Raw genomic sequence first — 14,536 nt, 5'->3', positions numbered from 1 at the left:
ACGACAACAAATTCGTGGCTGGCCCCGTCCATCGAAGGATAACCCAATCAACTACATCCACGCTGGTAAACAACATGGGGATTGATGTCCAAATTCTGAGTTGAACTATCCCGATGCGGCGGATAGCGCGTATAGAAATGCTTCTGGCAACCCAGTGCCAAGTAACACACAATGTGGTAAATGCCTCTGCATTTGCTAACGTTGTTCGGGATCTTAACCTTCCGATCCGAGTCCAGGCTGCATGCATGAACACCAAAGAAGAGCTTGTGACTGCCTGGGGAGATAGTCTGTATAACAGGGCTAATAGTCACGATTTGCGAGATTTGATCGCTTCCAGAAAGTGTTTTCGCGGTTTCCAGCTCCAGTGCAACCAGCTTGGGAGGAGAGATCCGAGCGTGACCATGGTGACAAGATGACCTGTCATTAGGGCCGTGGTTAGCCCGAGTATTTGGTGCATATTCTGCAATTCTCCTGGACCCTGCATGATGCTCGTCATAATCAGACTACAAGGGAAGTCGCGAAACCTCACCGCCGATAGAGACATACTGTCTTGGAGTAGTCGAGAGCACTTGACTTATTGACCTTCCGGGAGTGCTGGTCTACTGTGATGGACGTAAGCATAGTCTCGGATGGGCGTGGAGTGGTTTCATCAAATGAGACGAAGCAGGTGTACGGTGATGATGATTGTTCCGTCGCCATCATCTCAGCCCCACATACCATCGATTACGATGTTGATGTTTTGGTTCACCAACCGACGGTCATTGCATATTGAGGGTCCTGTTTTCTCAATCCGCCAAGGCCATTATTGGACTGGAGCTTTCTAAGGTCACAGTCGGTGACTTGTGTCTGCTCACAACTTTGGGTTCTGTAGGCATGTCTGGTAATATAGTGTGTGGTACACGGCATTGAGTGCTTACTCATGCCACTGAGTTGCACACTTGACTCTGGGTCTGACACCTTCCTCCTGATGTGCGAGTATTGACTTTGTCGGTGCTAACTGCGCCTTGAAGAACATTCAGCACTGTTTGTCTTCTCTTCAGTTGCTGATTTTTTCGCCTGATTGAAAAGCTACTGATAGCACAAGTTCGAGTAGAAAGTTTCGCTCTTTTTTTACTGATGTTTTCCTGCAAGTTCTTTGATACTTATCGCCTGCATCTTTGCTCTGGATTATACTGTTTAAAAAGTAACGATATTAGTGATAACGGTTAAATCGTTTTGTCCAAAACCGTATATGTGCAATTTACCAGAAGGGTAAAAACAGTAAACGTTAGTGGCGTCACTCTAGCAGAAACAAATACAGGGTGCCAACGGCGATGAGACCAGTATAGCATTGAACCCTAACTTTCGAAGGTAGATTGATAGTACGCAACCTTGAATAGACTCAACGAGTGAGACAAAACTCGCACCATAGGTCTTTTCCAGTGCTTTTCACTATGCTTCAGATACTAGCTGTCCTAGGGATAAACAAAATGTCCCAAACCCGTAACGCTTCGATTCATCCCTATCTCTTGTCAAAACGTGAAAAGCGAACTCATTGTTGGACTCTGTACCGCACTACCACACTGTAAACAGATGAGGTCGACCGAGAACAACTGATTCACACAGCTCGATGCAGTAGTGTCTGTTGCAACCAGATACGTGTGCGTTCATTGAGAATCTAGCGCTCATTCCTTAGTGCTAAAGAACACGGGTGAACACCAGTTAGATGGTCTAACATATCAGAAATTAGTATTAGTATTTAATAACGAACGGAGAGCGCAATAATGGACGAAGAGTGAGCAGTTCCAATCAAAAGTCGCACCACAGAGTTGCACCATGATGGGCTGTGCGAGGATATGAGTAGGCTACAATTTTTCTTCGGGAAGATTGATCTAGGGACTATTTCAATCTTCGGATTGCCGAAGCATCCACCGATCCACCGTCTTTGTAGACCAATTTACAACTCGACGAAGTCAGGCATTCGTGTGCAAATGACGACAAGTAATTTATGTATCCCAAACAAAGTTTATATGTGCGCAACATCAACACTGAAAAATGCGGAACAGCCAAACGTTTTTTTACTTTCCGTCATCCATGTTCCACACGTACCAAACCCACGAATTTAGGAACTCTGTTTGAGGACAATCACTTGAACGTTTGAAATTCAGAGATCCTACCGCTGTGAACATTTGAGAGGGAACGATGATAGTTCCGACAAGAATGTGAAAAAACACTTGACTGGAATGAGTTGCGAAATTGCCAAAACACTATCAGTAGTCTAGAATCAAGTAACTTGATGTAGAATTTTCACCCGAGGTGCAGAGGTCTCGACCACTGGCATAAAAAATTAGGGGAATTTCATGGTCATACCGAGTATTGAAAACTGAACGTTGTCACTGGAGGTTGATGTGACCTCATCGTGCAAAACAACGTGTGGTCTTAATTTATTTGGGACATACCGGCGTAGATCAAAATTAACTTTCAGTCAACTGTTACATCCTAAGTTTGTGCGCTGGCCTTGTAATCTAAATGCACGTTTTCACTTGGGTTGGCATTACTAGTACTATATCAGTCAGTCGATATTATCTACCTGGCAGACGTATTTTTCGACCCTCTTGCAAGGATACTAACTGAGGCCAGATACACAGAGAACCTGGCCAATTTTTCAGACGAAATGTGCTTACAGGATTTTTGTCCTTCCACACAAAGACATAGTCTCCCTCCTTACAATGATCATATGATTGTGTGGCGCAGTAGAGACTAATCTGTCTTTGGTAACTGCGAAATACTGGCATCCATGGAGCAGCTAAACGTTGTTATGGTGGAAAGTCCTAGCTTGGAGAATATAGATTGAGAGCAGTGTGGTTGATGTGATTACTGTTCCCATTCGAATCAATTAACTCAAATCGATTCACCTTTCAGATTCAACTCCTTCATCCCCCGCCATCTCAGTCACACGATTATTAATCAATCGACTTATACGCACAACTTGGTTTGGTTCTAATTCATATATAAATTTGATACATTCAGGCCTTTTTTGAAAGCGCATGTTCTGCGAATGATATTCATTTTAAGACCGTAAGCATTAGGTGAAATGACAGAGTTTATGAATTGTATACAGGTGTCCCACGTTGGTGGAGACGCATGGTCTCCATGGCGGTTATCATGGCAATTTACCATGCATAAATTTGTTCTGATTAAATGCATTGGAATTAAGTAGGGATACTTTACTCTTTTGATAAGAAAAGGAAGCTGAAGTCCTGGATTTGATCAACTCTCTGAACTTTTTCAATCTATATGTCAGCCGTTCTGTTTGCTCCGTTTAATCGAACTTGTAACCAATTTCCTGGATAAGCCAGTTCCCTACCAGGAGTTCACACTTCCATCTTTGTCAAATATTGTGTCCTATCCGACAGGTTATGGACACAATTTCTACACGATGCGTGGTACAGCGTTGAAGTTTTGTTGCCGTAACTAACTCAAACACATACATCATGATATTTCGAGAACACTGAAGGGTTTCAAAAAATGTCTGAAAATGAGTGCGACATGCTTATCCGGTCCCATTAACTAGAGTGATGGTGCAACGAAGTCGACTGGGTTAGCTATCGAAGGAGACGCCTACGTCGTCTGGCACCAAATAGAATTTCGATACAAATACGCAACACTTGCAATTGTGCCACCACAGGGGACAGAATCCAACAGATCACCGTCTGGTGTAGTTTTTCAATGTTTCCTCAATCGGAGGTCACCTCATGAGCTGGGTGAGTGGGAAGCCACATCATTTGCTCAAGCAAAACTAAGTGAGCTTCATCCCATCCACAGTCGGTGTCGTCCTTATTGCTCTTACCAAAGGTAATCAAATTTGTCGATTTTTCCACACTGAACATCATTTGTCTTTTTGCAGCTGAAGCTTGCCCTCTCCGGATGCCTCCAAATTTTTTCTATATCATGAATGGCTAAACGTGAAAGGGAAACAAAGTGTTTGAATGATTGCTCCTATGGAGTGATGAGTAGGCCAAAAGTCATTCCAGAACTGGAATTATCGGTATTGTTTCGTTGCAAACAGAGCTCAGATAAAGATTAACTGATTCAGCGTCACTACCCCGTTCACAGAGTACGTGTATTTTCGATTGGAAACTCAATGTGTGTGGCGGGATCACACCAGGTGAATTGGTTCTGAGAAACTATATATCCTATGTTGCTATGGTCCTCTCTACACTAGGGAGGCAGAGTTATGTTCCTGCGCACTGTTGGTGGTCCGTAACAAATGCGATTAAAATAGTGCTTTCTAACCCACGGTCGATCACCCCAGCTCTAACCGTCGGAGTGTAAAACTTGAGCTTGTTACTCAGCAATAAATCATATTTTCGTGTATGACGTATTCTACTAGCCTTCAGGTTGGAAACAGTCTTGCCACTGATGCGGAGTCTACTGAAAAACGTATTATCGATGCGAGATGTACCTTCCTCAAGAAATGCTGTGATCCCCGTCCTATCATTCACACAACTGCTTCACTTTGGGGCTGGCTTGATATAGTTTGCAGTAGAAGGAGCAACCGGTTTATCATATAACAACGTGATCTCCCAAGGTTCCTGTGAGCTGATACGTACACAAATTTATCGCATGTACGGGTAAGTGCTCAACCATAGGGTTCGTAATGAATGACATTCAATACTGCGGACGAAGAACCATAGCCATAAAGGAAACTACTCACAAAGTTGCTGAAAATTCTTCGAAAGCCCACGAAACCACAGAGATAACCTTGTCATGAAATGGCTTAACACGAGTGGCTATGGTACGTTGCCACAAGTTTGCATATCGAAGAATGGTTCCAGATGTCCGAGTTCTGTCTTGGAACGTTTTGTCTGCAAAAACTACCCTAAAAATCCTGAAATTCGGTACACGTTTAAGAAGGATCTTGTGAGGGTAACGTCCGTGATGTGGACACTGATTGACATGAATTTTCAACGATCTCTACACAAGACTTAGGTTAGTCCGCCCCGGTACTATTAAGTAGGAGATTAAACAAAAACAACGTTAACTTCTCAGACCTGGCACAACCGTGCACGAAATAACGGGGTTGTAGAATGCCTCACTGACGCTCCAGAGGCATGAGTAGCTGGCACACGTTCCATTGGGGTGAACACCGATTGAGGGTCACGCCCGAAACGGGGTTAGTCAATAAACTCGATGCGGGCAGGGTTGGAGTTGAGGGACACGGGCCACAGACTTCACGCTCTCAGGCCGACCAGCCGATGTTGGCATAGCCGGAAACAGTCAGGGGCGCCAAAATCAAGCGTCAGCAACCAAAGATTCATGTGTGCCAGTTAGTGACGGTAGGTGAATTGCCAGGGTTCCAGGAATTTTCATCTCACACCGGTACAGTGTTCTAATACTGTCGATCACACAATGTTTTTTGTGCGGATATACTAATGAATACCCCGTCGACGCATAGGTCAGTGAAACAATTTTCCCAATTGATAAATATTGCTCCACTGCAAGAGCATCCGTTTCACCCGCCTTTCGCACGCTAGAGAACTTACTTTCACCCTGAAGCTCCTCAAGTCGAAACTCTCCGAGCATCTGGAAATATGATGCGATGATCATATCGTAGAAACTACGAAGACCCGTCTTGTATTGTATGGTAGAATTGATGGCTGAAATAAAAAGAATCGCCAGCTTAGACAGATTTGTTTTACAAAAAAGCGGATGGAGGAAGAATATGTGGCAGGTTAAGAAATAGTAGAGCTTCCCAAACTCGCTATCGGTTGTCTTTTCACCCGCTATTTCCTGGATAATGGCACCCGGAAATAAAAGGGTGGGTGTGTAGCGTTTCGTTCAGTACCTCCTAACCATCAGAATGACGAGACTTTTACTAATCGGACAGCCTCCATCTTCTTTCAGTACCTCCTAACCTTCGGAATGACAAGACTTTTACTAATCGGACAGCCTCCATCTCCAGCACTCTGGTCCACCTGGAATTTTCCAGTCATTTCTCATCCCCGAAAACGCTATTGAGTCAGGTTTTGGGATTCACAAGTAAACGCCATACTCAACAGAACGAGGTCTAATTTGCATGCGTCTGGGTTGAATGCGCCACTGAATTAGGGTAGTTTAGTCTTGTTCCAAGGCCACTTCGGACATAGTTCAACAAAACGGACTTGAGTAATCTTGACGTAACACGTTACTCATAAGGCTTTTGAAATCCCCCTGACGACCCACCACCGACTCCACCCTTCTTTGGACTCGCCAGGTAGGCGTAGTCCTCGAGCTTCCGTCAAACTTATGTTTTACTTGAAAACCGGATTATACTCCAACGCCCAGTTTCCCCCACCTACAAAGTAAGCTGACGTTACCTAAAAACTAAACTGAAGGCAAAATGTATATCTGGTACATGATATTCTTCAGTTTTATGGTATATAGATATGACGGAAAATTAGCTGGGTACGTATTTTATGGACTTCAACATACAAACAGCTGCGACTTACTCATTTCTTCTTGCCGATACTCAGCATAGCACCCGTTTGCAAAAGAAATCGATTGAAATGCAATTCCGTATCCCATTTGACAGACCAACAGGATGCACAAGAACGGCAGTAAGTCGTGGACGATCTGCGGTCACGAAGATAGAAGGGTGATCATAATTGCTGGGCTGTTCCGTCTACTGAATAAACAGCAGTAGTTCAATTGACCAGCGAAATCTTTTGGAAATTTGAGATATTCTGCTGTTCATAACCGCCACGTTATATGTTGTTCCGGTTGTTGCTTGCTTGAGACTTAAGGCCGTGCTTCTAAAACGGTGAGTCTAAATGAAGTGATTCATTCTGGTATCTATCCTAAGACACCGCGGTAGAATAAACCTGTTTGGAAGCGATGCTAAGCAAATGATCAGAAAGTTGCTCACGATTAGCAACTAGGCGGTGTTATCGAGTGCAATCCAAAAGCAGAACACTTGAACGGCCGTAAAAAAGTCAGTAGTACAGCTAACCTTGAGATCTAATCTGGCGGCATACCACTGCAGAACTGCATAAGAATCATTATTCCTACCGAAAATTCGAGCTCTTTATACTGAACTAAGAATCCTGGCTTTATGTATACGAACAGGGAAGCGAGAACTTTGACAAATATAAAGTCATATGTTAGAGGCAAACTCAACAGAACAGATATTGTAAAATGGACGTTCACAATTCTGGTAAAAGACACTCATTTTGTTGCTATGTTATCTGGCTCTGAATGGAATCGCTCAATTTCCGCGGAGATGGCTTCCACCATGCCATTGTAAAATGGATGTTCACAATGCTGGTAAACGACACTCATTTTTTTGCGATGTTATCTGGCTCTGAATGGAATCGCCCAATTTCCGCGGAGATGGCTTCCACCATGCTAACACCAGGATGAGTATGTGGTCATTTTTGGCAAATATTTTTTCAGTCTTGATAGCCTCAAAACAATACAACTACAGTCGAAAATACCTTGTAGACTTTCAGCATGAAGTGTGCAAAACACTTGTATGGTAACGTATCATTTTTGGGAAATATTTTTTCAGTCTTGATAGCCCCAAAACAATACAACCACAGTCGAAAATACCCTGTAGATTTTCAGCACGAAGTGTGCAAAACACTTGTATGGTAACGTAGCTACATCTATGTTTGCCGTCTGTAGGTGCAAAAAGTGTCGAAATAGGTAATCAGTTCCGACCTCAAAGCACTAAATTAGTATTACCGTACAGAAAGCGTCACCTTTGAGAATCTTGTGAATGCAATCCTGGGTCCCTTTGAAATGCTACCACTGAAAATGGTTACCTTAAAATACTGGCTGATACTCTTGCTTAGAGATAACCAAGACTAGATTATTTTATGCAAAGGTTCATCAGTAGTTCCTTCTCCACCGAGTTTTAAGATGATCCCTTGATTTACAGAGTCAAAGGGGAATGAGAGGAAGCCCATGTAATCAAGATTTTGGTCACGTGCCTTGCATTTAGTCGTTACCATAAGATCTTCACTATCGCCATGCTCGAAAATCGGACCAAAGATGCTGCAACCGATGGGCAACGGCCACTCTGGTCGAACCCGGTAGCGAGGGCCTGTATAGCTAAGGCACCAGTATCCGGACCCGAGTAAACCCTAATGGGCGAACGCAGTCATCCAGAATCACAAGTGCCAGAGATCGAGTAGGCCCTAGTGATTAGATCTGTCGCGATTTGACTGAACAACTGAATGCATGTTTCTTGCGGCGTTCGATCGTGTCATCTTACTTCGGTTCCAGTTTACAGGGCAAAAGCAGGGGAAAGCCGCCAGGACTTTGGCTCTACTGCAAGCAATGTTGACCACATGCAACAGATCTGGCGTCAAAAGTACGGTCCCAATCTGAAACATCTTCAGACTTACTCTATATTGACCAATCCAATTCTGTGCATAGCTAATCAGCATCGTTCATATATGCTCTACACTATGTTCTCCGCTACAAACGGGTGTAGTATCTTTACTGCTTACGTAACCGCTTTCAACGCTTACAGTGCTTGCGGGTGAGAAGTTCCTTAATACTGAAGGTATGCAAGTGACAGGCTGATTTAGCCATGCCAGATTCAGCTGAGAGCGCGGAAACCGCGCACTGATAATGTCTCCATGAGTGGTGACGGAACGTCTACAAGTCTATTGCCACGGATCAGTAACCATCTGTTCAACTACCAGTCCTATTTTTGGGTTTTGTTTTGTCGTGAAGTAAGTGTCATGAGTTAGGTGAATGTGGTGTACAGACATGTAGGAAACAGCAAAACATACAGAACTATTTGCCCAGCGCCTAAGAACAGTGCGATTTGGCAATCCCTAGGATTCCCTAATCAGTTTCAAAAATACCGCCTGAAGTGGTATACCTTAGGTTGGTCCTATAGAGGCGATGGAATAGAACACTGTTGTACGTACGACTATCACATGTGACTTATACATAAAATTCTCTTAAGGATTGTTCCTCTAGAAGATCTCTCTGTTACAAAAAACTCCCCATCCCTTCCAACCCAAACAATGAAGGGTGCTTACAAATAACTATCATTTTGCTTACTTACTGTTCATCCGTTTCAGAGCTAAAGGATAAAATCACTTACCATACGATTGATCATGATCAACTTCGGTCCCAAAACCATACTAAAACTGAATATGTACATCAGCCGTACGAAGAATGCGAACAGACTAAGCGCGTAGAAGATGCGAGCAATGGTGAACAGATCGTCTGTAAGAATGTAGTAAGGCAAATCGACGGTCCAGTTCTCCAACTGATCACTCCAACTTGGACTTGCAGTTTCAGTGATCGCCGAGGTTACAGTGTACAGTATGTCTTCTGACCATGTCTGATTCTGACTCATGCTGTCATTTAGCCAGTCAGGGGCAAAAGTGATGTTAGTTGAATTGGTGCTAGTTAGGTCGGTTAGTGTATTAACTGACGGCAATACAAGTGACGTCTCGAGGGATTGGTTGAAAATCAGACTTCCGAATGTATTTGTTGTATTTGTGGCTGAAGCCAGAGGTTGACGAACCATCAGGTCTTGGGCCTCCTCCTGAACCAAGCGATATGCCTGTAAACGTAGTCCAAATCCAATCATGAATAGACCGATAGCGATGCAATCCAACTGATTCCAACCGTCGCTGATATATTCGCTGATACTTGAACCGGGACCAAACGCCTGAACAGATGGAAATACTGGGATTAGAAACTGTAGCTCCGTATGTGTGAGTGAAGCTAACACTAAGAAATAACAACTGACTTCATAGATTGAATATTGCTAACCCCGAAACCGCATTTGAGGTCCGCTAAACTACTGGCAAGTGCTGAGCTACCCTGAAGGTTAGACGTATTTCATCATGTCCAAGATTTGTAGCAAAATTTGTGTGGAGGTGCTGCTTTAGGAGGGAATCGTCCCGAAATCAAACCGTTCCCTCCTCCACCAACATCATGTAGGATAAAATCCAGAAAAGCATTCGAATTACTCAGAGATTAGGCGAAAGTCCAGATGACAGAAATAGGTAGAGATATTTTATGGTTGGCTGATTAGTTACAACCCTGGCATCAGTTTGTGTGTGTGTCAGGTTTCACTCGACAACAGTCGTTTCGAGGAGAAGAGAACCAGTAACTAACTGAATTCCCACAAATCACACCTATCTCGATTATTTGTGAGTCGCACTCAGAGGTAGTGTGTCCTGTAGAGAGTAGTCTCTGTTCTACCGGATTGTGCACAGCGAAAACCGGTGGAATTGAGCGTGACACTATACTTTGACCCTCTCAGGTATAGTTTCAGCGTGAGTTGCGTTCATTTACACTGACTGTGTAATTGAGTAAATGTCTGTGATAGCTGCGCTATGGAACATCCGTTTTACTGTATTTGATTACGGTACTCAGCTGCATACTTTCATGGTATGCATGCTCTAGGAACATGTGGATACTGTGTGGCTAAATCTGATCTGCACGTTTGAAGTGAACGTAACTCTAAGAAGCTTATCATTAAGTCCGGTTCCGACAAGTGTCCTCTCGTGGGAGGAACACTGTAGCTACAAACGTTTAGTAGCTTGTTTGCCTGAGTAGCGAGCAAGACTAAATTCTAAAAGCGTGTGGTATGTATGCACTCACTTGTTTGAGTTCTTCCGATAGGAACGAAACCACCATGAGTATCAGAAAGTAGTCATAATAGGAGAAACTCAGAGTCAGCGACTTCAGAAGACTAAGGCTGAAGATTGCCAGAAATAGTAAGTAAAATAGCTGAAAAAGCAGTGGTCATCAAATAGTCAAATCTTTTACCGTGCTGTATATGAAACGCGTTATTGGCGCTTGGTAGAACTGCTGGATTCGAATAAATTGTGTTTTTAACCTGAAAAAAGGAGGAAATAGGTCACAAAGCCATAGAGAGCTTTGGCGTGCTTGCGTGTCAACTGCTTATGGAAAACTAGGTCAATGTAACATGAACATACAATATCAGCTCGTTTAGTGTGAATAGCACATAATATGGTGTGTTGTGCAATACACCCAGTTATCGTAGTTTTTACAGTTTCATTTATTAGCGCCACAATTCACAGTCAACACATCCTAAAATTTTTGATAGTTTCATTCAATAAGTCTCACTTCACGGTTTCCGCGGAGGACCTGCTCAAACCGGGGGCCCCACTTAAAGTGTTCTCAGGGAAGGCAAAACACCTCGAACAAAGCCAAAAGTCCTGTTTTTTCATGAAGTCTCTTCGTGAGCGTCATTGTATCCGTAGTTTGGCTTACTAGTTACTTTCAGTCACAAAACTAACCATTTTTCCGAACAATTTTATGAATCGTAAGGTGAAAGTCCAACTCACCTAGATGGTGGTTGTTCCAATAGGTTACCACTCACAGAATATCTGAGAGACTGCAGTCGATCGCCTTTTCGGGCTGCTTCTGATGACGGTGGTACTTCTTCCTCGCCTCCCTGTTTTTCGAAAGGAGCAAGAGTAGCATTCATATCTGTTTTCAATAACTACCATCAGCAATTAATTTGAGATTAACTACAGCTATAAATGTGACTGTAACAAGTTACTGCAGTAAACTGCAGTCCCACTAGATGAGAACATCGAAGAATCACGTGTAAAAAGTACATTTTTCCCTTTTCGAAAAAGTTTGGTGACAGTCGGTAGATTTCTTGCTGGGAAACGCTTGGCATTTGGCACAAAAGCTTCGTCAGGCCAAGTGACCAGGTTCCGAGGTTGGTCGAGATTTAAGGAGGGAGAACCAATCAGCTGAGTCAAGCTAAATCTCTGTTGGTTTTCGGCCAAGGGAATCGCACGCCAGAATTGGTGAGCATAAAAGGATAAACAAACAACCAAAGAATACAGAGGAATACCAAACGCTGGTCAAAGACTCAGCGATGGCGGTACATGCCTTAGACACGGGACATAGAACAGATCTGGAGAATGTGGAAGTTTTAAGACGGGGACTGTGATGCACACCACAGCGGCTGATAGTCAAGGCGGTGGAAATTACTAAGCATCACAGCGTGAACAGAATCGAGGATGTGGAACTGGCGAACGTATGGAAAGCGGTCTTATATAAGCCTAGCTGACACGTGACGGTGTGGTTGTCAATCCACGTAGAATCATTAAAAAACTGGGGAGTGGGGGTGTAAATCCCAACCTGACCAAAGGTCACAGCATACCCTTTACATTTTTCCCTGTTAGGCTAAGTTCACAATATCGAACGTCCAAAATGAGAAAATCTTAGCGAAAATCTCACCTAAACATCGGAAATCGCATTTTATTGGTACAAACAGCTGCAAAAATTTGTGTAGAACTGGTGTTGCAGTAGCAAACTCACCTCAGTGTTGCTATTGTGGACAGTATCACACACCTTGAACCACATCTAATGGCATTGTACAGCACACGCAAGCAACTGTTGCGGTGGTTGTGCATGCTGCTACGACTGAACTTGGGGTAGTGTGTCCGGAGGACCGTGGTTGGAACAAACGTCTATCTAGAAAGTTCCGTTCCATCTAGAAGCCTTAAGAACCGCTGAGCGATTTGGTAAGCATGTTGATCCAAAGTAACAAGATTGCAATTATAAATGTAGCACCATGCCAATCGTTTCATTCCTGACTCAATCAAGTGTGCTCCCCAGTTCGAAAGTCCAGCTGGAAAGAACGTGTAAGCCACCAATCTTTACCACAAGAAACGAACTTGTATGGCGGCATTATGGTAATTCCATGCTTTGTGAAAATATAATTAAGATGTACTGCTTTTGTCAAACGCTTTTTAGAAGTTTGGCAAATGAACCACTAAACTTGTATGCTACCACTTTCGGCTATAGAACCCACAACCTTTGATGAAGCTCGGAGATACATGAAATTAATGCATTTGTAAAAAGCATTTTATAACCCAACTCGCTGTTCGGCGATTGAAACGAAGAAACGCACTACACCTAAGAGCAATTTAGAAACATCTTAATGGGCAATATGCGCAGCCGCTGGACGAAGGATGGCGTTATTTGAAACAAATTACCTCTGGACTGAGAAACAGCTATTATTTTTAGACACGGAGGAAGAAATCCACAAATCATCAACACCAAGGCACATAAACTCGATTGTGCCAGGCAGAGATCTCGAACCGGACATAAATAGGTGCAATACACACATTTGCTACCGGTGCTAACGGGGGACATAAGTGAATTCCAACTGAATATGTCGTTTATAGCATTCTTCAAGTGACTGCTGCATGAAGGTAATCTCATCTTTCAGTTGGTATGATATTCGAGATATGGCAGCATTTTTTCTCGAAGGAACACCACTCACTGTTCTAGAGTATTCACAATATTCCGAGCGGTGTTCCCTCTTCAATTTTAATCCAGTAGAACCCTTCAGGTTGTTGCATAGATAAAAATCGTGGAAAAAGAATTACCTGATCCACTGAGGATGCTCCATCGTTGCCATCTGTAATGTACTTTGTAATCTGTGGCAGTAGTAGCGGGAAGGTCAATCCGACAATTATTCCAGAGAGAAACTAGAATGCAAAGAGACAACAATGAGCAGCCAAGTTGTACTTGGTTTCTGATGGGACCACATCATTCGGTTGTTCAGATATAGGGGAAATTCCGCGAGAAACGAATATGACCACCTTGTTTCCAATCACAGCTTCCCTAATTCTCTTCCAATAAAACTGCGATGAACACGAATATATCTGCCCGTTCACTCTTAGGTTTCAGTCACTTTCGGATTGGCTGTCCAAATGAGAACTAGAAAGTAACTTGACTTTGGACTTCAGATCGGTATCTGGAAGAGCGAAAACGGCTGTTCTCAGATATACAACTGATGACGTACTAGAAACTAATGGGCTCAAAATCCTTTTGGAATGTATATCTGTCATTCATCGTCCTATCTAGGTAGACAACCCCAACTGCATCTTGGCACTCCAAGAGTTATATGAGGAGTGTCTTAACACTTGTGTTTCCTCATGAGCTACATTTACTCAGCACGACAATGGAAAAAACGGCACAATCATTTCGCCAGCGCATTAGGGACATTTCGCAGGGGGGTTTGAAAAGAACGCATGATTCCCACATGTAAATGATCGTTTTTACACTGCAGCAGCCAATTTTATGTTAAACATCAGATTGCTTTGTCCTATTGGTGCCTTTCGCAACTGTTTGTAAGCCAAAATCTGGCAGGCTGATGTGTCTTCTTTCGTTCGAAGTTTTGGGATCAATGATTGTCCTATCCATCGACTCAGAACACACAATCATGTAACTGGAATATCCGCATGCAATTTTACTTCCATTATGAACGCATTCCTTCTTAAGCAATCATAGTTCCATCATAATGGAGCATTCCTAGCCCCATGACATGGGCTTCACTGAATCCGTCTAAATAGCTACCTGTCAAGACCAGCAAAACCACAATTGCCTGGGGATGTAATCAATACTATTATCATTTAATTTTGAAGAGCATGGTCACAAACATAAAAAGTGAGTGCGAGCGATGAATGCGAAAGAGTAACAGGAGAATATGGGAGAAAAGAGAGAAACGTCTCATTCGAGATCATGCCAAGGGCAGTGCCAGTCT

The 14,536-nt window shown here is 43.2% G+C and overlaps 2 protein-coding genes across 2 annotated transcripts in view; both read right to left on the bottom strand.

Moving 5' to 3' along the window:
• Window positions 1-744: 744 nt before the first annotated feature.
• On the bottom strand, window positions 745-11,452 carry T265_02785 (hypothetical protein; the record flags this gene model as incomplete). The annotated part of the gene is made up of 7 exons (XM_009167110.1): window positions 745-944; window positions 5,526-5,639; window positions 6,471-6,594; window positions 9,083-9,757; window positions 10,600-10,728; window positions 10,768-10,837; window positions 11,310-11,452. 7 exons carry the CDS (start codon window positions 11,450-11,452, stop codon window positions 745-747), a joined length of 1,455 nt encoding a protein of 484 aa, XP_009165374.1.
• A 284-nt stretch (window positions 11,453-11,736) lies between these two features.
• The window catches only part of T265_02784 (hypothetical protein), a gene marked incomplete at both ends in the record, with an annotated part of 27,685 nt that continues 24,885 nt past the window's right edge, over window positions 11,737-14,536 (bottom strand). Inside the window, 3 exons of the mRNA XM_009167109.1 lie at window positions 11,737-11,969; window positions 13,132-13,333; window positions 13,377-13,478. Coding sequence (XP_009165373.1) covers window positions 11,737-11,969; window positions 13,132-13,333; window positions 13,377-13,478 — 537 coding nt within the window. The remainder of the gene's footprint in view (window positions 11,970-13,131; window positions 13,334-13,376; window positions 13,479-14,536) is intronic.

This window comes from Opisthorchis viverrini (genome assembly GCF_000715545.1).
Source record: "Opisthorchis viverrini unplaced genomic scaffold opera_v5_36, whole genome shotgun sequence".
Classification (NCBI taxonomy): domain Eukaryota; kingdom Metazoa; phylum Platyhelminthes; class Trematoda; order Opisthorchiida; family Opisthorchiidae; genus Opisthorchis; species Opisthorchis viverrini.
This window is presented reverse-complemented; position numbering and strand designations above follow the sequence as displayed.